The sequence below is a fragment of the Bemisia tabaci genome, chromosome 1 (assembly GCF_918797505.1).
Source record: "Bemisia tabaci chromosome 1, PGI_BMITA_v3".
NCBI lineage: Eukaryota > Metazoa > Arthropoda > Insecta > Hemiptera > Aleyrodidae > Bemisia > Bemisia tabaci.
The window spans coordinates 9,312,933-9,340,524 of NC_092793.1; the positions used below are offsets into that span (position 1 = coordinate 9,312,933).

The window sequence follows — 27,592 nt, forward strand, 5'->3', positions numbered from 1 at the left end:
CCCGGCTCCCGAGTCCGAGGACGACATGTTACTCTCCACTAGGCGAGCGCCACTCCTGCGGCTCTGTCTATTGAACTTTGCCATAGACAAGAATACATATGGAGTACGGAGCAATCCATTGTCGAGAAACACGATGCGTCGTTTACGACTCAAGAAAGAACGTAGACTAACTTTCAGGTTGCCAATTTTCGTTGCAGATATTGCATTTTATCACGTGAGAATCCTTTGATCATTGCAACCACCTGCACAAATATCCCTCATGATCCTTTTGTCTCTTGATCTCATTGCAATAATCATAAAAATTTGCGAATAATCGCCACGCAGTCCGTTCTTGTAACAAGTGATTGCTTTGCCAGTCAGTTCAATAATCAGCCCTTGGTACTGGATTCCTCGTTACATTTCGTCGGGAGACGACGGATTGTGCCACTGGTCTTTTCTGAAATCAACTCCAAAGCTCAAGAAGCTCAAAGCTCAAAGCGTCCTTGCAGCTATGGAGCTCTTAAATGTGTCAGAAATTGGCAAGTCAGCGGGCCGATTATTGACATTTATAGACAAAGCTATAGACGAAGAAGACATGAGGAGGATAGAGCGATCATATTGGTCGAAATGAGTGGTTCTTATAGACTAAGGGGGTAAATTATGGAATTGGGTCTCTCGGGGGTTGCTGTTAGTTAATCTATTACCTATACGTCCTTTGTCCATTGCGACCGCATGTTTCCACCAATAGCATCCCTCCATATCCTTTTTGTCTTCTTTGTCTATTGCTTTGTCTATCAATTTCAATAATTAGCCCGCTGGTACTGATTCCTTTGTGAAATTTGGCGAGAAGCACGATGGTGCCACCGGTCTTCTCTGAAATCAACTCCAAAGCTCAAAGGAGCTCTCCAAGTTGAGGCCGCAATGCTGCCGTGCCAAGGAAGAACGCCGTGAACATTCGAGAGTTGCCAAATTTCCACCAATAAAATAATTGTTTTTGAGGAAAGTTTTGAACAGTTTTCCTTGAAATTTTCAGATCTTTTAGCTTAAATTGCGAGCAAAATTGTCTGAAAATGTTGTGAAATGGTATTCGTAATTTTCCCAGAAATTTGGTTTTTATAGGAGGAAACTTGGCAACGTCTGAAAGCTCATACGGCGTTCTTCCTTATCACGGCAAAATGGAGGGAATATCTCACGCTACCCTGAGAGGCCACTTCCTATACCAAGACAAACTCTCCGTGCAGAATAAGGAGTAAATATACATTAGCAGGGATGCCACTTTGTTGGAAGACTCCAAAACTGAATGCACAGCAACCCTGCTAATGTATGTGCCTCCTTTCCTGGACAGTGAGTTCGTTTTGATATAGAGATGGACTCTCAGGGTATCTTGGGATATCCCCTCCATTACGGCCTCAACTTTGAGAGCGTCTTTTGAGCTTGGGAGTTGATTTCAAAGAAAACCAGTGGTACCATCGTGTTCCTCGAGAAATTTTACCCGGGAATCTGTGTTTACATCGCAAATTACTGACACATGCAACAGTTCCATTGTCCGTAAGATTAGCCGTGTGATCCACGGAGACGGAAAAGTACTTCGAAAAAGAGTACTTTATCTTACCTTTTATGCACACGTCAACTGCAACAGCGCTAACGTTGACCGAAACATGCTGGTCGTGTACTGGGGATATGCACGTGGGAGGACAGCCGTTTGTAGTTGAGTTTGCTACCGCTACCGTGGGCGGTTGCCGAATTGGCTCCTGAAAGTCCGAGTTGCCTCCTATGTAAAAAGGTAGAGAAAGAAAGATTATTTTAAAATGACAACATTGCTTACCTCTATGCCTCGATGATCGAATGATTGCAGAATTGACGATGAGATCGTAGATACTATGGGCATGGATTGACAGAAATCTCCGAGACTCTGCTTTATTTAAATAAAAAATAAAATTCGGGAGTTTTCCCTTCCCCCTTGCCCTTAAAGAATTATTGTTGGTTCACCTGTCCATATCGCCCGTGATATAGCAGCCTGAGCGGAAAAATAGTGGAAAATTGATTCAAACAATTTACGATTTTACCAACAAGTACCCGTGCATTTTTTTTTCAAATTGTTTTTGATTTTTGCATGAGATTGAAGAAAAATCAGTGAAATTTTCAGTCAGAAATGTCTAAGATTCTCCTGGTAAAAATGCAATTTACGAGGGAAAATTTGGCAACATTGAGATGTAGTTTTGTGATGGGAACGACGATATTTGCCCTCGTGATTTCTAGCTCGATGACTTCCTAGTGTTAATGGAACGCTGTACTGAGGCCGCAAGAGTTTGAAAAAGTTCTGAAAGTGATACGCTTTGATTTCGTAAGACAAAAACATTCTTAAACGGACCATCGAATCTTGTCGCCCTTGGTGAAAATTATGCCTAGTCCGGCAACACCGCTGTGAATCCGCCCCAGTAAAATTCTGACTCCTGCCGTTTCTTTCGTCGCCCTCGAGCCAGATATTACATACCGTGGACTCAATTTCCTGTCTATAAACGCGTCAGCGCCAGTCGATGTGTGGAGGTATGAGAAATGTGAATCGTGTACCTGCCACGCATATGTTGCAGTCTTCGCAACCCCCATCCCCATCTCAACCCTTTCTTCCCGAGCTTTCGACCTGAGTTCTCCCCCCTCCCCCCTCCCCGAGGGGGCTCTCCCTGACGCGACGGATCGTCCCGCCTGTCCTCTCGCTCTCGCACAGTGCAGAGTGCAGCCTCCGCATCCTGAATAGGTCGAATGTTATTCTTGCCCCATTATCATTTTTCGATCCCCTCTCCGCTCCACCCCCGCACCGGTGCGTTGCTGTTGCATCGTTCATCATCCCATGATGTCACGTTCGCCTTGAGCGCCGCACACTGGACCAAGTCAATAGGAGAAGTCGGACAAAATCTGGAAACTTTGGAGGCTGATATTTTTGAAATTATGAAACAAGAAAATTCAACGGTGGGTCTATTGGGTTTTTCGTGAAATTCCTTCTCAGAAACACCCCTTGACATTGCATTTGTGACAATTTAAACATCAAAATTTGGAATTTCAGCAAAAAAACTCATGCCCGACCTCTACTATTAATTCGTTCCACCGTGCGCCGTCTCCCGGATCCCAGATGGGGAAGTGGATCCCCTCTCGAATTTTGAGAGTAACGCAACACCCTGTAAATCACAAACATATCATACACATTCTCAGCTTGATATGCCTAGCAGGGTTGACACAGTCAGGGAATACCGGGAAATGTCAGGGAATTTTTAAAAGTCAAGGAAAACCTGGAAACGTCAGGGAAAATGAAAAAGTGTTTTGGAAAAATCATCAAGTCACATTTGTTTGCTTTCTAGAATGGGTTTGACGTGTCGAATGAATTTTGCAAGAAAACTATTTCAAATTATGTCTTTTATCTTCAATTGCCAGGGAATTTCGCCGAAATGTGTCAGGGAAATCAGGGAAATGTTAAAGAATTTAATTTTCTAAATTCTATGGTAACGCTGGCCTAGGATTTCTCTCATAAAAATGCAATTTGCGGTAGGAAATTTGGCAACATCGAGATGTAGTTACGTTCGCTCGTGAGGGGACTGACGATCTGTCCTAATGTAAAATGGACGTATTTCTTTCAAACGGAACTGTGTGCATTAATACATGAGCCCTGAGACCCATAAGAATATGTGCATATCAGGGCTCACGACAGAGATGCGTCCAAATAGTGTATTGCCCCTTAAAATTTTGCAAAATGTCACGCGGCACGGTTATAACACATGATACCTGGGTGAATTTTCTGTGATACATTTCCGATTAAAGACTGGTGTCTCTTAACTACCGTTAATTCGAATTTCCGTGCTTAATTAGGTATCGATCGATCGACAAGCGTCTGGGTCTTCTTTGCCCAGCTCAGGTGCAGAGAGCTCAAGAGGCCCGGGTGCAGAAGCTGGTCTCCAACGCGAGGTCAAGTGGCTATTTTCGGTCGGTGGATCTGATCGGGAATCTATGGTGTGGCGGGTGCCGGATCGTTCAGATATGCGGTGGGAAGGGATCTTATAAATTTAACTCGTTAACAGCCGTTTCCATCCCTGTACCGCCGTGCTGCGGAAAAACGTCCCATGGACTTTCGGACGTTGCCATTTCAGCCTCAAAAATTCAACGTAGGGTCGGGCACACGAACTGCGAGGTGAAAACTTTCCGGAAGAAAGTGCCTCAGGCTTGAATATTTAGATTTAAATCGAAGCCCTATTAAAGAACTTAAACAGAAATATATTTTGATATATAAATTGGGTTAAACATCAAACAAATATTATCTGCACCATTCACCAATTGAGTCGCCAATTTTGAGTTTCAAGACTCCCATAGTCGAGACATGTTGTGCAGTCATTGAGCCCCACTATAGCGGAACTTGAGACTTAACGATGAGGGAAAGACACACCCGAAGATCGCAACCTCTAACAACTCTTAAATTTTTGAGGGCCCTTAACAACGCACCCCACATTGTTTTCTATTGTTTGAAACTGAACCATTTTTCTACTATCTCATCGGCAATTGTTTCAAAAGGTCACGTTGTATTATCAATAATTAGAGAAAGTTTTGAAACGAAATTCGAGGAGTTTGGTTCGATAATTAACTTTTGTGACGGGGCCTTAAGGCAGAATTGTGTTAGAGGCCGAAGCACACTGCTGCCACGGTCATCTTGCGTTCCCACAACCCTTAAGTTTTCTAGTCGATGTGAATATTCTTCACCGCCATAACTGACGCCTAAGTCAGCCAAAGATATAATTGCATCAATCATTTTAAGTTGGTGAAATTATTCACCTACGGCACTACAATCACATCACGGGGGCAGCACATTTTTTTTTACGAACAATCCAGCGATATTTCTTCGGGGTTGCCACAATTTCGTCATTTCTTTATTTCCTTACGATGACTTTTCCCTTACGATTTTCGCTTTCCCCAGACTCCAAAATTTTCTAAAACCCTCACTTTCCCTGACCTTCAAACAAAATTACCCCTTCTTTTCTTTATTTCATTTTTTCTTTGTCAAAAAAAAAAAAACTGATGACCTCCGCTAAACTCAGGACACAATTTCCTTGTTCTATAAGATCAAATTATGGAGAAAGGCATTCTGTGGCTGGTTAAAAAATGCAAAGCCTTAAAAATAACCAGACGGAGTAAAAAGTTGGAAGGTCAGATATGTTTTACTGATTAGTAGACGCGTCAGAAATTCCCTGATTCTTCCCGGTCGTCGAAAATTCCCAGACCTCCCGGTTTTCCAGACCATCGGCAACCCTGATTCCTTCAGTAGCACCACACTGAAAAAGAACGTCGCTTGGATCTAGAGTCCAAACTCTTAAAGACATTGACGAGAAAAAATACTTTTGATCCAATCGGACGTTTTGCTTGAATTAAAAGGAAATCCGCCTAAATCATGAGGCTTGGCTCTTCGATTCAAGAAAAAATCTGATCGAATCAACAGTGTGACTACAAATGCGGGATTTCCGGAAAGTCCGGAGATAGTACTGATTTTTTAAGGGCGGTCCGGAAGTACTGAAAAAGTGCGGAAATTCCGCGAAAAGGTCCGGAATTTTAGTCAGTTTTGTCGCAATTTGAGCGAGAAATTCGAATTTTTGAAATTTTTCGAATTTCGGTCAATGAAGTTACTGTGAAAGCACGGAATTTTTCTGCTCAGAACGCACTGCATCTCTTGGGAATGTACCGAAAAAGTACTGTAGAAGCACTGATTTTTGGCCAGCCTGTTTTGGTAGACACCCCGATAAAGAGTATTCTTTCTTGTCAATGTTATTAAGAGTCTGGACTCTAGATCCAAGCGGCTTTTTTTTCCAGTGCAGGCGGAAAAACCTACCCTTCGCGAAGAGTTCTGTCGGACCTACTCCCGAGGAGACCCCTCGTAATCCTACAAAGCTGCATCCTCTCAGCATGATGGATGGGATCCATGCGCTCGAAGTCGAACTCGAAAAATACGGCAAATCCGCCGGCAGGATTGCCACATGTGACGTTCCAGCCTGGAAGCGAAGGTCGGAGGGCGACAGCACTGACGAGCAAGGGTGGAAGCGATTTCGAGGAGAACGGCAGATGCTGAATGAGAAGTCAGCGTATTCGGGGGTTTCTCACGCTCGCGGGGGCGGCGCGCGGCGCGGCCGGCGCGACGATGCATAAGGCACACACGGTGCACGGTGCAGTAGCGGCCGGTGCGGCTGGCGCGACGCCTGGCGCAGCGTGACGCAAGAAGAGAGTTACACCTGGCAGACTCATCCAGACGATGGACCCGCAAGGCAAGGCACAAGACGCACCCCTAACACCAACATCACCCGCCGCCGGCAGCGGGGGCGGGAGAGGAAGACCCCGCGCACGGTTCCGCGTTGCCGCCTCCCATCGGAAATTCGCCGATTTTATCCGGAGATCCTCAGCTCATGTCTTTGCTGGGTGACTACAAGTCTGGAAATAGTACTGATTTTTTTAAGGGCGGTCCGGAAGTACTGAAAAAGTGCCGAAATTCCGCAAAAAGGTCCGGATTTTTTTAATTTTTTGTCATTTTTGTCGCAATTTCAAATTTTTGAAATTTTTTTAATTTCGTCAAATGGATGTACTGAAAAAGTACGGAATTTTTCTGTTGGAGGAGGTACTGAATTTCTCGAAAATGTACTGAAGAAGTACTGTACTTAAAAGTACTTATTTTTGACCAGCCTGTTTTAGTAGACACCCTGCTTCGTTCCTTCGACGTAAGGGCGCACCTCAATTTCCGCACAAGCCCCGGTAAGCATGGATTAAGACGTAAAACAGGGCTCAAGGCAGTGGCGAGGCGTGAATGATCAATTATCGATTATCGATATTTCCCCCATTTGAAGCTATGGTAAAGAATCGATTATTGAGGTGTTCGTTACGGACACCCTGTTTATCGATACTTTTCCATTGATCCATGCTTAGGAAGAACGCCGTATGAGCCTTTAGACGTTGCCAAAATTCCTTTGACAAATCGTGAATTTTCGGAGAAAGGGAGTATTTTTCCTCCGATGTTTTACGGAATTTGGCTCGTAATGTGATCTTGAGTGTCTGCAAATTTCAATGGAAATTATTTTCGACTATTCTCAAAAATGTGTATTTCCTGAGAGTAAATTTGACAACATTTGAATGTTTACACGGCGTTTTTCCTCAGCACGGCAGTATTGGTGTGAAGTGGGCATCGTTGGAAAAATCGAAATCGTGAACAAATCGATTTTGCAGTAGACGTGGCATCATCGCTCAGTTCGCACCCCCATCACGATTAAGGAGGTGATTCCCGACTGATGAGTTGGGGCACCACCCCTCTTGGTCGTCCGCTGTTCGCCTTCCTGCCTCACTTCAAAATTTGCGACTGACCCACAATTCGCAAGGCCGTAACTGCAGTTCGCGATGAGCCCTATCGTTCATATAACTCAGTGTTTAACAGTGGCGAGGCGTGAATGATCGATCGTCGATATTTCTCCATTTGAAGTCATGGTAAAGAATCGATTATTAAGGTGTTCGTTGCGAACACCCTGTTTATCGATCCTCTTCCATAGGTTTAAATTGCAGGTGTCTCGGTGTATCGCAAAGCACGCCACGCCACTGGTGTTTAACTGGTCTCATCTCCAAATGTAGTTACGCCCTTTTGTAAGACAAGCGACGAATTGAAATCTTATATCGATGGTAAAACTCCCAAACCGCGTATCTCGGTTTGCTGCGTTGCAAGTTTCCTGTTATACTTTAATTTTTAAATGGAGAACTACAGTGATACAAATATTCTTGTTCTCGCGTCACTTTTGGTCAGTATAGGAAGTGAAACACAAACCAACAAAAATTTGTTACCAGAGAATCGCATTTCGCGTGTTGCTAAAATAAAATGTAAGAAAATGTTTAACGCGACAATAAACGATTAACTATTCATAAATGCGTGTTGCGGTAAACATTTTCCTACATTTTATTGTACAATTTTGTGTCGATTTCGGTCAGTTTGCGGTGAATTTAGCGCGGAAAACCACATAGAGAGACTGAGAAACAGTGGCGTGGCGTGAATTGCGACATATCGATTGTTGTGCCATTTAAACCCATGAAAAAAGATCGATTATCAGGGTGTTCGCAGCGAACACCTTAGTAATCGATTCTTTACCATAGCTTCAAATGGCGAGATATCGATAATCGATTATTCACGCCACGCCACTGCTGAGAAAATGCATTCCTCAGCTTGCGACGTTGGTTTTCACCACTCGTTTTGTACTAAGTTTCTTCAAGAAAACAATCATTTTCTCTTGAAATAGTCAACCGAAGGCCTCCCCGTATCGACCGAACTTGCGTGTTAAAATTTCTCTTCGTGCAGGATTAGGGATGTTCTGGGCCAGAACGCATGGATTATTAGATTCAGTGATTCAAAATGCGGAAATCGAAGGTGAAGAGAGAGAGAGAGAGAGACCGAGGGAGCAACACTGAAAAAAAATTCTTGGCGTTTTTACCAAGGTCCGTTGGTACCTTTACCATCTCACTTTTTTTACCAATTATTGGTCATTTTACCAAGACAGACTGGTAAACTTACCTAAAAACCGGTATTTTTACTGTTTTTTTCAGGTAAGAATACCACTTTTATTGGTAATCAATTCCCGGTTACTTTGCCATTTTATCTTGGTAATTCTACCACAGTCGATAAAAAATATTGGCTTTTTTACCGGGGATCAGTAAAATTACCGAGAAAGTTCAATAATTTTACCGAGATTTCTCGGTAAAATTACCAATTCCATAAATGGTAATTTTACCAAGAAAAAACTGGGATCAAATAGAACCCTGAATTCTTGGTAATTTTACCCTTTTCTTAGTAAATACACCGAGATTTTTTTTTTCAGTGAAGATAAGTTGATGGGGGAAAAAAAGCAATTAGTTTCAACACCCACGACAATGATGATTGTAGCAGTTGCAGTCCCATTCCTGGGTCGGAAAATGAAGCGCTTGGTGCAAAAAGGGCATCTCTTGGTTACAGTGTCTCAAAAGCTCAGCTAACGTTTGACCCGTTTTAATTGAAGGAAATGTATGTAATTTGTTTGCAACTTTTGCTGAATATCCTTTATGATTTTACAGTGCTGAATAAGTAACATTTCAGGAAACTGACCCAATGGTTTTCTCTCTAAATGAGAATTAGCACTAGATAATCTGAAACGCCTCAACGAAGAAATGCCCTTTTTGCACCCAACGCTTCAAATAGCCCTTTCGTCTCTGCCTCTGTCCCTCTCTATCTGGATTTTAAGACTACTTGGGGAGCGGTCAGCGTTGAGCCTCAAACCGCGGGGAAGGAGGGATGAAGGCAGTGGCGTGGCGTGCTTTGCGATTTATCGATTGATCTGCCATTGAAACCTTTGGAAGGGATCGATTAACAGGGTGTTCGCAGCGAACGCCTTAATAATCGATTCTTTACCATAGCTCCTAATGGGAAAATATTGATAATCGATCATTCACACCTCGCCACTGGATGAAGGTCCTCGGGATTAATGTATTTCCTATGCAATTTGGAGGCTAATAAAAGCGACTCCGCGGGCTGTGACGAGTATAACGGCTGATAAGGGTCAAAAAAGCGGTGATGAACTGGTCACGATAATGATATTGACGCTAACAATGACGGTGACACGCCGACAATGACGATTGTGTCGAGCAAGTCGCGATGAAGCCGCAGAGGTTAGATTACCTTTCACTAATTGTAAATTCAAGAATCGGCATTGGGCTAGCGTCCGCGCTCTTGCCACACCGACGAGCGGGCTCCGGCCGGGGCATTCGGATTCGAATCCCCGCTTTTCCACCGAAAAACGTGACTTCGGCTTCCGATACTGACGCCAGAGAGCTTGATTAATTGCTCGAGCACCGGTGCCCTAAAGTAAGGCCGCATTCGAGAAGAAATCGCGATGCGGAACGTGATAGTCGCACCGCGTCACATGTCACGCAGATGTGCATCGACGGGTGGGTTCCACAATATAAAATTCAGGTTATCAAGTAAAATTTCATGTTGCGTCTTCCTGATATTTCCATGAAATTTTTTAACATTTTTTGCTAATATCGTCACCTTCCAGGCAAAGTATCACAAGCGCCATGCGACGTTTAAAAATTTCCGCCGCCATTTTATTTCTTTACTGAGAAATTGTTGGTTGAATCTGTTTGAAAATTTCACTAAATTTTATCGGCAGCACAAAGAAAATTCAGTGAAATTTTCGGACAGCTTCGTTGAACAATTTCTCTTTAAAAAAATATAATGGCGGCGGAAATTTTTAAACGTCGCATGGCGCTTGTGATACTTTGCCTGGAAGGTGACGATATATCGAAACTCGTTCGATTTCACGAACCTCCACTTTTCTGCCGTCCGCGCTAAAAATCTCCATTCAACATTTCTTCAATTTTTATTTCTAGAAAATGCTGTTTTACAAGAAAACCAACGAATGTTCATCCTTTATACTTTTAAGTCATCTTTGGCATTCACCGTTGGGAACTCAAAATGAAAAAAATGAAGCCTTGTGGTCATTTTGTTTCTCGTAATACAGCCGTATGTGTAGAAGAAAAATGTAAAATTCGGAATGTAGTTACGGCGTTTTTGCTGTGGAGGGCATGCAGTGGCGTGGCGTGAATAATCGATTATCGATATCTCGCCATTTGAAGCTATGATAAAGAATCGATTACTAAGGTGTTCGCTGCGAACACCCTGATAATCGATCTTTTTTCATAGGTTTAAATGGCATAACAATCGATATATCGTAATTCACGCCACGCCACTGGGGCAGTTTTGCATGTGCTAAGCTGCACGCTCTTGAATGCCCGACGTACTCGAAACTTCCTGACCCATCGCCGATTTTCCGAATACTTCCTTGATGACATCCAGTTTACAGGAACTGTTTACAGGAACCAACAATAAATTTGCCACTGAAAGGAAAACTTTTAAGAGGACAAAAGATATAAAGAATGAAAATCAAGTTGGAAGAGCTGGCATCGTGGCGTGGTGGTGAGACAAAACGGTGCGACAACGAGCGCCGAGCGGCATTAACGCGAGATGCGACAAACGAAATCACGGCGCTCGCTTGTCGCTTGTTGCTGACCAGAAATTGCGTATTGCGCAATATCGAGCCGTCTCCGCCGCCGCGCCGCGTGGTCACGCAAAATCGTTGTGAGCACCTCGAGAAAAGAATACTCACACAAAAAAAAACCTCATGATTTCTGTTCGCGAGGATAAAAAAGTAAAAACTTCAGGAGCCTCTCAGGTTTGAAGGGGCTGCACATTGTCACTTCAATGGGTCAGTTGCGCTGGTCTTGGAATCGAGTTTTGATGCCTAGATAATACGATCTGTTCAAACAACAACTTTCTATGTTCAGTATTATCCGAGCTATCGCGCTTTGAAAAATTCGGCTCGAAGCGAGGTAGAAAAAACCTAGGGTGTAACTACCGAATTTTTCAAACCGCGATATCTCGGCTAGTGAACGTAGAAAGTTGCTATTTGGACGAATCTTATTATCTTTAGCTGATCCACTAGAATCGAGCGATTCTGTGACCACAGCTCAATTGGCAGGGTTGCCACAGACTTTAGAAAATGAAATTCCCTGACATTTCCCTGATTTCCCGGACACATTTTGGTGAAATTCCCTGACAATTGAAGATGTGACGGATGGTTAAGAAGACATAATTGAACATTGTTTTCTGGCAAAATTTGTTGTTCGAAACCTCAAACCCATTCTAGAAATTTTCGTCATTTTCCCTGATATTTCCTGGTTCACCCTGACTTTTTAAAATTCCCTGACATTCCCTGGTTTTCCCTGACCGTGGCAACCCTGGTTTTAAAGCGCAATATCTCGGTTAGTATGGAACGTTGAAAGTTGCTAGTTGGACGGATCTTATTATTTTTAGCTGATCTACAAGAATCGAGCATTAGAAACGATTCTGTGTTTAGCTCAATGGACCACTAGACATGGTACGAATTTCAGCATTCTGATACACGTGTCTTCACCAAAATTTCACGTAAAACACGATGCGCACAGCAAAAATTACCGAAATCGTCTAATTCCGAAGATATTTAATGATTCCTGATGCGTCAATTCAAACCACCCGCTCATGAAAACTCAATGCTCTACGTGATTCACATCGCGCGCTAAACGTTATCATGAACGTCTCAGCGATTTAAAAATCTGGCAACCTCTATCTGACACTTTGGCTCAGCCATAGCAAATTACATATAATTTGAAAAACACATGTGGAAAATGAGCATTGCTCGATTGAGAAGCTTGCTGAAATCGTTGTAGTGCGCGATTAGACTCACGTAGAGCTTTGAGTTTCTTGTGAGCGGGCAGTTCAAATTCCTCGTAACCAATGTGAAATAAAATATGATTATCTCCGTTAGGAGTTAATTCCAGTAATTTTCGTTGCGTGAATCGTGTTCTACGTGAAATTCTGGTTAAGACACATGTATCAGAATGCTTAAATTCGTCCTTGTCTAGTGGTCCATTGGCCCATTAGTGGGGACACGCATTTGGTAAGAGCCAACCCCAACCTTAAGTCGCCAATCAAACGACGCAATCGAACGGGAGTGCGTTCTGCTGAGGGGACTCCTTCGCGGAGGAGCGATTTGGCTGCGCGGCTGGATGACGTCATCGCCGCCTCCGATTGAACCAATTCGCGAAAATCGTCCAACGCTCCCGACGAGCGTCGCGCGTTGCGCAGCGCCCCGCGTCGATATTCGATTCTTTTGCCGGTTAATTAGTTTCTTTGATGAAACAGCGGGGGTAGCATTTTGTTTTATTCCTCCGTTTTCTACTCGCCGCACCGTGCGTCGCATCGTCCCGGCAACAAGTCGCCGACCCTCTGACGTAAAGGCGTACCTACATTTCAACACGAGCCACAGAAAGCGTAGAGTTACACGAGGAACAGGGCTCACGTTCGAATTGAGATACGCCCACATGTCACAGGAGCGACCGAATGAGCCAGGTCCGAGGGGAGCCAATGAAACCAATCAGTGCCGTTCCTGTGATATACTGCCAGTGGACTTCGTAGCCATTGTTGCCGTCATGACCAAAAAAAAAAATACCCATCACCCGAGAAGAAGCGGTGGCGATCAGTGGCGTGGCGTGAATTGCGATGTATCGATTGTTCTGCCATTTAAACCTGTGATAAAGAATCGATTATTAAGGTGTTCGCTGCGAACACCCTGTTTATCGATCCTTTTCCATATGTTTAAATGGCATAACAATCGATACATCGCAAAGGACGCCACGCCACTGGTGGCGATGGCGTGTCACGTCTCGGCGACATCGATTGATCGCCATTTAAACCTGTGGCAAAGATCGATTATCACAGTGTTCGCGACGAACACCTTGTTAATCGAATCTTTATCAGTAATACCGGGTACTTATTTTATTATTTTCTCTCTAACTGTTATCGCACGCTCTCCTTCCCAGTCCTGGTGAACCTTCTCAAATTCTAATTTTGAAGGAGTTTGCCTGCTCTTAAACGTAAAAATTTCGAGCAACAACGAAATGCCAGCCCATCCTGGCTTCACTGAATCGAGAGCCGGACGGCTGTCGACCGTGCTTAGGAAAAACGCCGTATGAGCCTTTAGGCATTGCCAAATTTCCTTCAACAAATCATGCATTTTCGGGAAAGTTTGTCCACATTCTCCTTCAGAGTTTTCGGAGAATTTTATCAGTATTGTGATCGGAAGTATCTGAAAATTTCAATGGAGAATATTCATAAACACCATAAACAATATATTTTTTATAGGAAATTCGGCAGAATTCAAAAGCTCCTACGGCAGCCCCGCAGTGCTGTCGCCGATTTTTCTCTTGGGCATAATTGAAATGGATTATTAGTTTGTGGAGCTGGTTCCGTTCGATGACGCGACTGATGCGCAATTATTTGAAATCTCAATTGGAAATTAAAAAAAAAAATTGATGACAGTGCTTCAACGCGAAAAATGTCAAAAACTCGGATCCAACCGCTAGAATCTTGGTGTTGACTTTAAAATGTTGATCCTTTTCAATAAGAGGAACAAGAAATTGATTAATCGGAACTGCGTTGCGCCCTCATTGGTATTTTTGCCACCTGCATTTTGCAATAATTACAGTCTCAGAAGAAATCTGCGCGATTTGGCAGTGTCGCGCCTTCATTTCCGCGCGACACCTCCCGCATTGCCGCGAAGTCGATTTAGTTGCGTGACCCAATCTAACCTAACTCGAGTCTACTGTGGCAGTTCCACGCCTTTGCGATGAATTCGAATCGGGTCGGGATCACTAATCTGCCGTGCTAAGGAAGAACGCCGTATGAGCTCTCAGACGTTGCCAAGTTTCCTTCGATAAAAACCGAATTTATCGGGAAAGTTGTGAATATTTTTTCCCAAAATTTTCAGACAATTTGGCACGCAATTTAATCTAAAATATCTGTAAATTTCAAGGAAAAATATGCATGAATGTCGTCAAAAATACACGTTTTATCAAGGGAAATTTGGCAACTCTCGAATGTTCATACGGCGTTTATCCTTAGCACGGCAGTGATAAAGTGATTCAATACCGGTTGTGAACAAAACGAACATCATCATGTTGTAAGATAATATGAAATCAAAGATGAAACTCCTTGCTAAGTGTAAAATGAGGAGTAAATGCGGCAACCGCGTGGATGCTGTGCACCAGATCGGTGCAGTGCCCGGCCCACCCCTTTCGTTGCACCTTATCGCCCCCACGATTACCTTCGCTTTCGGTTTCTCGCGCTGTCCTGCAGTTACCACACGTAACTGATTTTAGTTTAATCCCCGTCCCGTTCCCCCTCCTGTGACGGAGGGGCAGGGGGTGCCCCTGGATGTTATCTGCGATGATGAAGTATGAATTTTCAAGGAAATCTTATCCCTCCAATTTTTCAGAGAATTTAAATCGCGATCAGATTAAAACCATCTGAAAATTTCAAAAGAAAATATTTTTGACTCCTGAAAAACTCATTGTACCCGAGGTTCTTTCAACAACTTTCGCATGTTCACCCGGCGTTTCTCCTGAGCAAGGTATATAGACCTGCCACGGAAGAAGATCTGCCGATGATTTGGATTGCATTTTGCAAAAAGGAACTAAGAGCATTCCAATGTCGTAAAGATGGTGCAACTTTATTTACCTTGTAATTATAAACTGCTCATCTAAACGAGCTTTATCTCACTCCTAATAAATTATAAGTTCAAGGCGAAAATTACCTTTCTAAATTTAATTTTTTGCATGACCTCGGTAATTTTCTTTAAAAGAATTTAAGTTGCACAATTCTAGCAACATTAGATTGCTCTTGGTTCCTTTTCACAAAATTCGATCCATTTCTTGATAGAATTAAAGTATTGTTCTTCTTTTGTATCCGCAAATATCTCAGTTTACCAGATCAATTTCTCTACTTTAACCTTTTACGTTTTTTGCGTTACAGGTACGTTCCCACTTTTGATTTTCTCAAGATATACCTTCTTTTCGTAAGTACCATTCTCTCTACCCAGTAGTAGATAAAACAGGCATATTCATCGGAAGCTAATCAAGCGACCCAGAGGTGACGGTAACAATAATTGTAGGGGAATAACTGACATGGCGTTAAATGGACTGCATTTTGCAATTTGGAACTATGATTTCTGGCTCAGTTTAGATACAACGTATGTACCATTAGTTTTCCTGTGCACGTAAGTGTTTTTACTGATGAGCCAGAAATTGTAGTTCCGAATTGCAAAATGAAGTCCAAATGAGCCTCTGCCCGTTTAGTATGTAGCTCTTACTTGTGCTTGTCCCGAGTGAACGTGCCATTTCACGATGATACCACTATTCGAACACGTGGGAGCTTGTGTTGCCTCCAAAAGAAACTGAAGGCGCACTGATATGCCGTTATTAAAAACCTCAATAATTCAAATGAATCCCAGCATTCACATTTTATAGGTACGCTACTACAACACGTCTATGTCGCCCCAATCAACATGTTCATGACATGACGTTTTCTTTTCTTTCGTAGCGGGGAATCTTATACACAAAATAAATAAAAAACAACATTTTCAGCGCTCCTAAAATGTTCCGGAGTTAAACTTAAATGATTTGCTCTATCATACGTCTTCCCGGGGTTTTCTTTCTTTTTTCCTTTCTCTTTTTTTGACCAGAGTTTGTTCGAGTTGTGTTACGCAGAAGCAATGGCAAACGGCTTCAAATAAATCGTAGAACACGGCGAGTGCAGACTTGTGGATTCCATAACTGATGCAGTGGCGTGGCGTGAATTGCGATGTATCGATTGTTATGCCATTTAAACCTATGGAATAGGATCGATAAACAGGGCGTTCGCAGCGAACACCTTTATAATCGATTCTTTACCATAGGTTTAAATGGCATAACAATCGATATATCGCAATGCACGCCACGCCACTGAACTGATGGGCTTCCGTGATAAGGCTGTGTCAACGTCACAAACTCGTAGACAGATTGAATTTTGAACGGTTGCGCTCACACCGAAGATTGAACGAGAGAGCACCTTCGGTATGAGAAAAATATCAATTTTTATCGTCGCTAACGAAAGTGATGGACGAAGTTGAAAGTGATGGACAAAGCTATAGACAAAGAAGACAAAAGGGGGTATGGAGGGGTCCAATTGGTGAAAGCGGGTAGTTGCAATGGACAAAGAAGGTAGATAACAGACTAACGGCAACCCTCGAGAGACCCTATTTCTTGTTAGTCTATCATTTTCTCCCTTAGTCTATGCTGCCATGCTACGGAAGAACACCGTATGAACCTTCAAACGTCGCCAAATTTCCTTGGGTAAAAGTCGAATTTTATGGGGAATTGGTGAATGTTTTTTCTCCAATTTTTCAGAGAATTTCATTCGCAACCAGATCTAAATTATCTGAACATTTCAAAAGGAAATATTCACAACTCTTCTTACATTTACCATTCCATCGGAGGGAGTTTCGCAACTCTCGAATGTTCATACGTCGTTTTTCCTTACCACGGCAGTATAGATAGTATTTTAACCAATAGGATCGGCGGTCCTGGATGGCTCCCTACTTCCCAAGTCTTCTTCGTCTACAGCTTTGTCTATCAACTTCAATAATCGGCTTTCAGTTCCGTACGCGTGTGAATGCATTCCCCTGTGTTTTTTACACGTTTTAATGGAAAGTCGACTTTCGCGACTCTCGCGTAGACTTGGCAGCTGCGTTTCCGAATTGAAATCTGTGTTTCCGGTGGGGCTTTATTGTGATTTTCACGGAGAAGAAGAATAAGAAGAAGAAGATCCAGACAGACGCTCAATGGCTCCCTTCTTGCTTCGACCGCGACGCGACGTCCTCTGTTTTTCTCTTCTCCTCTGTCAACTCCACTCCTTCCTCGGTCTTAGAGCGATCCATTGATACCATCTGATACCGGCAAGGTGATCAATGATCATAGTGTTGATGTACCGGTCCTCTGCATGTCGGCTGAGGGTGTCTACTGGTCCGGAAAATCCGGAAAGCCCATAAACAGTACTGATTTTTTAGAGACTATCCGGAATTACTGGAAAAGTACGGAAATTCCGCGAAAAAGTCCGGAATTTTTGCCTCATACCACGTGAGTTTTTTGGGACAGCCTGGAAAGTAAGCAATCCTTTGCCCATGAATGCTCATTGCCCAGTGTAGTGTTTGCGAGGTAGATCGGGATTGTGCAGTTAGTAGCTTCGAATTTTGTGAGACAGTGGGGCCCCTTTTAATCCCTCCAATGTTTCCTGGACCGTGGGATGAAACTAAATGTTGCTGTTTTGATTCCTCGAGGCCCCTGCGCCGCGCCGCTTTTGAGACCCTAAGTCTACCACTTATATTTCTACAAATATTTCAGAGTCGTCGGGCCCCTAGTTTCATAGGGGCCTCTTCATCCCTTATGAGGCCCCAGGAACTCCCTGAGTATCCCTGTGAAATTTGAGGATCTAGGGGCCCCTTCATCACTTCTGAGGCCCCAGGAACTCCCTCAGTATCCCCGTGGTTTTTAAATTTGAGTCTCTGGGGGCCCTTTTAGGTCTCCTGAATACACAATTGGGGCCTCAGGAACTCCCTGAGTATCCCTGTTTTCTTTAATCGAAGCTCCAGGGGCCCTTTTAGGTCTCCTGGATACACACTTGGGGACTTGGGGCCCTTTCATCACTTCTGAAGCCCCAGGAACTCCTTGGGTATCCCTGTGTTTTCTAAATTTGAGGATCTCGGGGCCCTTTTAGGTCTCCTGAATACACACTTGGGGCCCCTTCGTCACTTCTGAGGGAACTTCCGGAGTATCCCTGTGTTTTCTACAATTGTGGCTCCAGGGGCCCTGTAGGTCTCCTGGATTCTCACTTGAGGGATCCAATCCCAACCCGTCTCTCCTCGGCGGACACGGGAGTTCTGTTGTTGGAGTTTCGGTGATTCGGTGAAAATTCCGTCCAGTTTTCCCCGGTTTCCACTGTGAGCCGCGGAGCGCGCTCAAAGCGCTGAACGTTTGAACAGCGAACGTAAAGCAGTCAAGGTTAAAGCGACACGGTGTCCCAGCTTTGAGGCTGGGTGCATGACCGTGATTTGCAACCGCGATCGGCAGTGGTCCCGCTCTCGAGCATCCAGCGCCGAGCAAGACGGTGCCGCCACCTGGCGCCCGCCCCGCGAACCGCCGACCGCGGCTTATCGTCACTCCTCCGCCAGCGGTTAGTTGATTCCTGGCCCGCCGAGCGCCGATTTCACTGCGTGCGTGCCTCGACGATCCATCACAACAAATTCAGTCGTTTTCAAATTTTATCGCCCCCTCCCCCCTCTTTCCCGCAGTTTTTCCGAATTCTAAATACTCGTCTCTGTTGTTTTCGCACGTGCGTTTCTGGATCACGCGTAGTTGTTTGTCGAATCAGCCCCACCTCTCTATCTCGGATAACCCCCTTTTCGTCCAGTGGTTTTTCACCCCGTTCATATTTTTCGGCGGCACGTAGCCTTTTGATTGCATCTCAGGTGTTTGGTGACAGTTACCCACCCCGGTCGGAAGTCAACGGATCGCGGATTGCTGGCGATTGGATACAGTGCTCTGTGACTCGGCACCGAGTGTGGATTTTGGAATTGGTTCTGTGTCCGGAGGAAGTGAAGTGTGCTCCGCGAATCTCGATTCCAGTCTTTCGTTCTAGTCATCGATATATTTGTTGGTTTTTTTGTTGTTGTGTGTGTGTGCGTGTTGAATTTCGTTTGTTTGCGGAGGGATCTGGTGGAGACCCCGACCACGTGTAGCTCGAGTGCGGGTGGCTGGGCGTACCCCGGGCCCCCGACCCTGTCCCCGTTTCATGTGGCCCCGGCGGTCAGTGTTTCTGGAGTGTCGACCCCCCGTGCCATCCCCGGAGTGACCACGGCGGCGCTCCCGGATCTCCAGAGTTCGTCGGCTCTGGTCCCCAGCGGGCCCGGCGGGGACCTACGGGATCCCCTCTCGCCCCAGACCCTCGATTTCTTCTCCCTCGACACCGACCCCGCCGCGGACCCTTTCAATGAGGACCTCTCAGTCCCACAAATGTCGACCGCTGCTGTCGCAGAAAATTCATGGTGAGTCTTCCTCTTATGTCACTCCTCGTGGGCTGGACCGCTCAGAACCGTCGCGAAGGTGAAATCAGGGTTGCCACAGTCAGGGAAAACCGGGAAATGTCAGGGAAAATGACGAAAATGTCAGGGAAAATTCGTTAAATCTTCTTTATTTGCTATCTAGAAGGGGTTTCAGGTTTTGAACTACAAATTATGCCTGAAAACTATTTTCAGTTATGTCATCTTAACCATTTGCCATATCTTCAATTGTCAGGGAATCTCACCAAAATGTGTCAGGGAAATCGGGGAAATGTCAGGGAATTTAATTTTCCAAATTCTGTGGACTTAGCGATGTCATTAACGCAATCAGCTGATTTGCCTCCCCACCTTCTGTCGTGTGTGAGTGAGTCAATTCCTTCGCCTCCCTCCCCTCACCAGATCCTGAGAACCATCCTGACTTGCACAGCGAGCTGAATGTTAAAATTGAAAGACAAAGCCATAGACAAAGAAGACGTAGGGAACATGGAGCCATCCTGTTGGTTGGAACGGGCAGTTGTCATAGACTAAGGAAAATGATGGACTAACTCTAAGAACTCTCGCGGGTGAACGTTCGTTAGTCTATTACCTCCTTTATCTATCGCAACCACCCACTTCTACCTATATGATCGCTTTATTTTCAGTGTGTCGCCTTTGTCTATCGCTTTGTCTGTCAATTTCAATAATCAGCTCGCCAGAAGCATGATCATAATGTGGCGAACGAGTGATTATAGACGTCTCTTTCCTATTTCTAATTTTTCAACACAATTTTGAGAAGAACTCGGCAGGAGCTAATCTCACGTGACTCAAACTAAGCATGATGGTCCTGTTCCCATCATGTCAAGCATCCTAAACATGCACATGGAAACATGGAAGGAATCACAAAAATGCACTATCTGAAGGGATGTATGGGATTCCTCAGCATCATGAAATATATGTCTGATTCCCATCAAACTAAAAACAAATCTTTGCAGGGAGGGAGGGGCGAGAGCCCGAGGGATTTTGGCGCGCCACGCGGGTGCGTACTTTTTCTTGTCCCTTGCGACGGTTCTGGGGTCATGGGGTGATTTTATTCTCAAAGAAAATGAAAGTGATCTGCATCTCTTCAGTATACCTTACTCACCTATTTTGAAATTTTTAAACATCTCTGAAACTGATGAGACTGATAACATTGATAACGGGGAATCGCGTCTGAAGTCCGCTCATCGCTTAGACTTGGACGTAATTATACTTAGAGATAGATACTTAATCTTCTTTTCGGAGACAAAAGAACCTAACTACATTTCAGAGTTGCGTAACTGAGTTACCGACTTCCCACCCTACCGAAGCTTTCAGCAAAGCCGTGGCTGAGCTCTTCGGAATCGTCGAGATGGTTATAGAGTGTTGGAAAAAAGGGATTAGATGTTTTCATCTCATGAAGACGATTTCCATCGTCAAGAGAGTGGTTGGATTTGAATAGCTTGCCAAAGCCTTGTACACACATAACTGCGAGAAACTAGGACATACGTGTTGCGAGGAGTCGCTGAGGTCATAGATGCGCTGCTCAGGGTCATGGCGCGAATCGAACTTGGGTTCTCCCAAGTTGTGTGGAGACGTCAGTCGCTGTATGACCGGGCCCCCCCCCCCCCCAGTCACATTAGATCAATCAATGATTTCGATTTTCATTCTTTCATTTGTGGTTGAGTACCTTTTTTGACCATTCAAATCGGACGGATTTCAGAAGCAGAGTCAGGCGAAGTATATCTCACTTTACCTTATTTCTTCCCTCGTTTTATTTTTTTACGTTTTATGATTTTAAACCCCCCCCCCCCTTCTCAGTTATGTACTGGCACTCATCAGAGATATAACATTTATTTTTGACGCTAATCAGAATTTTTGGAACTGACGAAATTGTCAGGGAAAAATCTTTAAATCGCCTTCATTTGCTTTCTCGTGTGGGTTTGACGTTTCGAACTTTTGAACAACAAATTTGCCTGACTAATATTTCTAACTCTGTCTTTTTAAAAATCTGGCATTTGTTTAATTGTCAGGAAATTTCGTCAAAATGTGTCAGTGCATTCAGGGAAATGTCAGGGAATGAAATTTTCCGAATTCTGTGGCAGCCCTGTAGTAATATAGGTACTCTACCCCTGTCGTGGGCCATCATGCTCCACTGCTGTTCGGATAAAAGGAAGAAAAAGAAAACGATAATAAAATAAACAACTAATTGTGGAAAGTCCAATAATCCCAGTCAACTTGGCAATAGAGCCCTTCCCGACTATTTGTTTGATCTTTCTCGCTCATATCCTCCTCGCAAACTGAGCGCGGGGCAGGTGTGCGAGTGGCGATTTACGGATTCACCTGTTCGCCGTGCTTTGATGCTGCCATCCCTTTTTAAACACTCACCATCATCGGGTCGATTGTTGAATCTTTATCGACTAAACTTGATCGATCATCTTGGCCAAAGCTATTTATCGATCAAGGTCGGTCGATAATGGTTCAATCGAGCGTGGGTCTCAATTCAAACGGTTAGGTTAGTGCCCGGAAAATGGCTCGGTGCGATTTTTATGTCAGGGAAACGTCAGGGAATTTGAAAAGCACGAATTTTTCGGAAAATAATTTGCGAATTTTACTCTCGCGGGGATCTCTACGGAAATTTCTACCAGAATTTCTGCTGATGTCTTTTAAATTTTGAAAAAGAGGAAAAAATTTCTCGCATATGTTTAGGCACGATATATATTGCTCTATTTATTACATTATATTCTTAAAACATAAAAAAAATCTTACTCACATCTAATCAGTTCATCCGTGTCAAAAAATCAGGAATAATTTTTCTGTTTGTCAGGGAATTACTTTTTTCGTGTGTCAGGGAATTTTAAATTTCTTCCCAGTGTTTTGGCGATTTTGTCAGGGAAATCAGGGAAATGTCTGGGAGTTTCATTTTTGAAAATTGCTAGACACCCTGTATCGATCCTTTGCCGTAGGTTTGAATGGTAGATCAATCGATTTATCGCAAAGCACGCCACGCCACTATGCACTGTATCCATGGATAAATCTCACCGAATACACCCGGGCTCGGGCCAGCGATAAATAGCTTCATCCCCCGTGAAAAGTATCACCGAAAAATGGAAGGTGAGAGAGGCCGAGGAAGGAGAAAATAATTTCACGGATTATAAAATGAGTTTTTATCCGTGCTTTCCCTTAGCGCGACGAACAGAGACGCCTTAATCGGATTGCTACGTTCCTCCCTTTTCTTCGGTGAATGCGCTCTGTTGCACTTCTTCCCCCGATTCGATTGAATTTAATGAGTTCTACAATACACACATTCTACAGTCAATTTCACAAGCAACGCGGCAACGGATCAGACATGGTCGTGTATTCGGTTTCTGGCACCTCCGTAATCGGTATTTCATAATCGTAGAAGCAAGTTCCTCCAAGTTGCTTCCATCCGAAAAGAGGGTTGAGGTCTCACACCGATCAACGATACTTATTTTGGTGTCCAGTCTACGTATCTACAGGGTTGTCGCAGTACGGGAGTACTTGTAAAACCGGGAAACGTCGGGGCATTTTAAAAAGTCAGGAAAAACCTGGAAATGGCAGGGAAAATTGTCAAGTCACCTTTTTTTGCTCTCTAGAATGGGTTTAATGTTTCGAACAATAAATTTTGTCCTAAAACTCTTTCTAATTATGTTTTTTAACCATCCGGCGTATCTGCAATTGTCAGGGAATTCCACTACTTAAAATTTGTCAGGGAAAAAAGGGAAATGTCAGGGAATTTCATTTTCTAGATTCGGTGATAACCCTGTATCTAAGACTTCTGGAGAGCTATGCACGACCTTTTCTCCGGTCACTTTCCGAAAATTTACCCATAGTCTTCTCTCTAAAATATTAATTTGCTGTGGAGATTCTGAATCACTATAACCAAGAAATGCTCTTTCTACACCCAACGCCTCAATTAAAGTCGTCGCGTCGCAGTAGTGATACGAAGATGTTTTGATGGATTCGATAGGTTTACCGGTCACTCTAGTTTTCAGGAGTCCCTTTTGTGAAAATCTGAATTATTTTTCATGTCGTGTGAGCACATCATGCCTTACGTCATCGTCGTACTCGATTCATTCTTGCAGGGTATCGATGGGTTTTAGACCTGCCCAATCGATTTAAATTTAGAATCGGTGATATGATAACGAATAAGCGCCCACTTATCTTGGATTTTCGCCAAGATGTTTGCAAACGCGTTAGCGATTTCTTCTTCTTTTCGTCCTTGCTTTCTCGAGCTCTTGTCGTTACCTATCAGCAACTTCGGATCCATCAGTTAGTGGTTGTCACTAGATCGGTGCGTGTTCGGTCACGGGATGGTAAATATTGTTGACGTAGGTTAGGGTCATTATGGTTCGCATTGGAGATAATGCATACAAGTATCCTTGATAAGATTGAACGGTTAACAATACTCTCATGCTCATGCACTGTTTGTTCCAGCACGATCTGAGCACAAACTTTTTTTAAGCCTTTGACTTTGCCCCGTATTTAAATATTTCACATTTAACTCTTCGAGGGTCATGATGCATGGCTCATATCGTCGTTTCCTGGACGAAGAGAGTAACTCCATTCCAAGGTTGCAAAATCACAAAATTGGATCGGGCAATTCAATTTTTTACGAGAATACACCAGTGCTATTTTTCCCCCAAAAATTTGTCTGAATTTGGGAGGATTCTCCAAGAAAAATCAGTACAATTTTCATTTAAAAATATTCAAGTTTCTCTTGTTAAAAATACAATTTTGAAGGAAGTATTTGGCAACATTGAAATGAAGTTACGTTCTTTCGTGAGGGAAACTACGATATGTTTGCAGCTGAAGCAGCAGTTGCCACCCATAAATTGCTACTTTTACATCGGTTTTACTATATTGGTCGGAAGATTTTATAAATATCAAGACCTAGCTGTCTCAGGAAAACTTGTTATAACTCAAAATTCATAGGGCAGAATGCTATAATCAGAATCTAGAGGGGTTTTTTCACGATGACGACTCAAATTTAGCACGTCATTTCCCGAACGAAATAACGTAACTCTATTCCAGCGTTGCGAAATTGACTCGAACATTTTCATTTTTAACGAGATTGTACCCGTGTGAATTTTGCTGAAAATGTGTCAGATTTTCGACCGAGATCAGAAGATATCAGTGAAATTTTCAGCTTGAAAAGCCCAGGATTCTCCTGGTAAAAATGCAATTTCCGAGGGGTTTAGCAACATTGAAATGAACTACATGTCGCAATTTGGAACTATAAAATCTAGCCCTGTTCAAAAAAACGTATGAGCCATCAGTTTTCCTATGCACTTAAGTGTTTTTCCAGTAGAGCCAGAATTTATAGTTCCAAATTGCAAAATGCAGTCCCAATGTAGTCACGTTGGGGGAGACAACAAACGATAAGTGAATTCTGATTTATGATGAAAAAAGTATACTAGAATTTTCTTTTCTTTTTTTTTGCAAGATTTCTCACAGAAATGTAGTTTCTTTCCCATAAGGCTGTCGTATCATTTTTTTTTTTTTTTTTTTTTTTTTTTTTTTCAAATGTCAGTTGAACGACTAAATAATTAGATCTGAAACGGCAGACTAAAAATCTAACGTCATAATTACGAAGGTACTATCTGAATTCTCACGCCTCGCTTCTATAAATATCTTAATTCACTCTACAGATCCTCGTACAGACAGGCTAACTTCTCGAATCAAGAACTGATTTTCATACTGGCCATTTTTCTGCGTTTCGATGTTAATTCACTTGCTTCTATAAATCATGTTGAGTCGCGGTTAATTTTAATGACCTTTCAGAGATGCGATCAATCCATTCGCAAAACCTGGTTTCGTCTTGAAAAATGATCAATCAATTTTGTTTTTCAACGAGAATCTGTATCGAGTCGATGAAAACACATCCTTTGCGAGAGGACGTCGTATGCCTTAGGCGTCTCCCTTTTCAAGAACAGTAGCGTGGCATGATTTGCGATGTATCTCTTGATCTGCCATTTGAACCTGTAGAAGAGGATGTATAAACAGGGTGTTCGCAACGAAATACTTAAATAATCAATTATTTACCGCAGCTTTAAATGGAGAAATAAACGATAATCGATCATTAACGGCTCACCTCTGCTCAAGAATCGCTTCCAGGACTTTATGTCCACCTACCTTTCGTCCATTAAATATATGCCCACCGCTATTTATGTCCACTAAACGTTAAGTCCAGTCTTTATTAAGTCCACATGATTTAATGTCCAACCATGAATTTGTTCAAAATTGTCCAAATTGTGGACATGTTATGTCCACATTTTTTACTTCTCACTTAAATGACAGGAACCACCTCAAAAATAAATGCATACTACTAATACCTTCATTCTTAAAAACATTTCATTCATGAATCAAGTCATGAAAGAGAACAGACTCTAAGAGCAGATAAACACATATGTTCATATGTACAGTGTGCGGATGTGATAAGATGAAAACCAAAGCGGGAACCTAGGAAACGCTCCAATGCCAAATTAAACATTTTTCAGTAACAGATGCAGTCAAATTTAAAAGTCCCTTTGACTAGTTATTTCGTGGGCCTTCAATCTTGTAGGATACTGTGCAACGCCTCTGACGCGAAATAGTTGCTGAAAGCGTTGCGGCGCGGCAGGTAACCAGCGTGACACGCGCACAGGCGCCTACAAACCTAACGGGATACTTCACGCGTTGCGCAATGCGTGAAGTATCCCGTTAGGTTTGTAGGCGCCAGTGCGCGTTCTCCGCTGCTAACACGCCGCTCCGCTCTGTGTTAGGCTCTAATATTGAAATTCTGAGTCAGCGTTTTTCAACTCATGATTTTGAAATGTTCTCACTCTCTGCATTGATTATTCCCTTTGAAACTGATGAAAACGAAATATGTACTACTGGAAAATATAATGTGTGTTTTGTAAATATAATAGTGGTTCCGTGTCAAATTTAATGATTTCCAAAGCATTCAAATTTTTTCTTTTATGTTTTGGGCTTTTACTGTGCTGCAGCGTGGTGTAAGCGCAACTAAACGCTCAAAATTGGACGTATTTGACCCAAGAAGGTCGATGTACAAATAAGTTAAAAACAAAAAATTGCGTGCTTCTTAGTTTTTTTCCTCTTTTATTAATTTTTGTATAGTTTCTTTCATCGCAACTACGGTTCATTCAGATTCATATCGATGCCATTGCTTGGAAAAGGTTTTACAAATATTTACCACGTTTTAAAAATGTAAATGTTTTTAAAATGAAGTAATCAATTTCATTGGGGGAAAAAAAAAAAAAAAAAAAAAATAATGAATGTACATTTAAGGCATATTTTATATCGGAAAGTTCAAGGATAGAAATGAAACCAAGTATTTACCAATTTTACTCATTCTCTCCTAATTTTCTCATTTCGATATTGTCAATATAATTTTACACGCGGACTAAAATATGACGCTTGAATTTGATTTTAGTGGAATTTGAATTTGTGGACTTAAGTTAGTGGACGTTTAAGTAATGGACTTAACAATAGGACGTAAAAATTGTGGACGAAAAGTCTGTGGACGTTAAAAAGTGGACATAAAGTCCGTGTACCCAAGAATCATCTGTCCAGTCTAAGAGCACCTCTAATATGTCCTTATCTATTGTGTCATTATGTTCCCATGGCGCCACATAAACTCCCTATAAGAAAAGCAACCTTCAGTTCATCCATTGGTTATAATCTCAAGATTAGCCCTCTATCTTTTTAGCAAGGAAGCGGTCCTTTATGGGCGTGGGGGTCGGGGTCCGCTTAAGGGGGACGGAAACCTCTTCGTTTTGCCAATACTTTTGCAACTCAGCGATCGAGGGCATCCTTGCGTTTAACATTCAGATTACAGGGTTGCCACAGTCAGGGAAAACCGGGAAATATCAGAGAAAATAACGGAAATGTCAGGGAAAATTTGTTAAATCACCTTCATTTGCTTTCTAGAATGGGTTTAAGATTTGGAACAAGAAATTTTGCCTGTAAACTATTTTCAATTATGCCCTCTTAACCATCCGTCACATCTTCGATCGTCAGGGAATTTCACCAAAATGTGTCAGGGA

At 43.0% G+C, this 27,592-nt stretch overlaps 1 protein-coding gene across 2 annotated transcripts in view; it reads left to right on the forward strand.

Moving 5' to 3' along the window:
• tai (basic helix-loop-helix family member taiman) overlaps positions 1–27,592 on the forward strand; it is a 254,441-nt gene that overhangs the window by 40,464 nt on the left and 186,385 nt on the right. Inside the window, exon 1 of one of the 2 annotated variants that reach the window (XM_072295882.1) lies at positions 18,629–19,514. The exons of the other annotated variant lie outside the window; for it this stretch is intronic. Within the exon in view, the coding sequence (XP_072151983.1) occupies positions 19,483–19,514 (32 nt within the window). The 5' untranslated portion in view covers positions 18,629–19,482. Of the gene's footprint in view, positions 1–18,628; positions 19,515–27,592 lie in introns of those variants that run through there. 2 annotated transcript variants of the gene reach the window in all.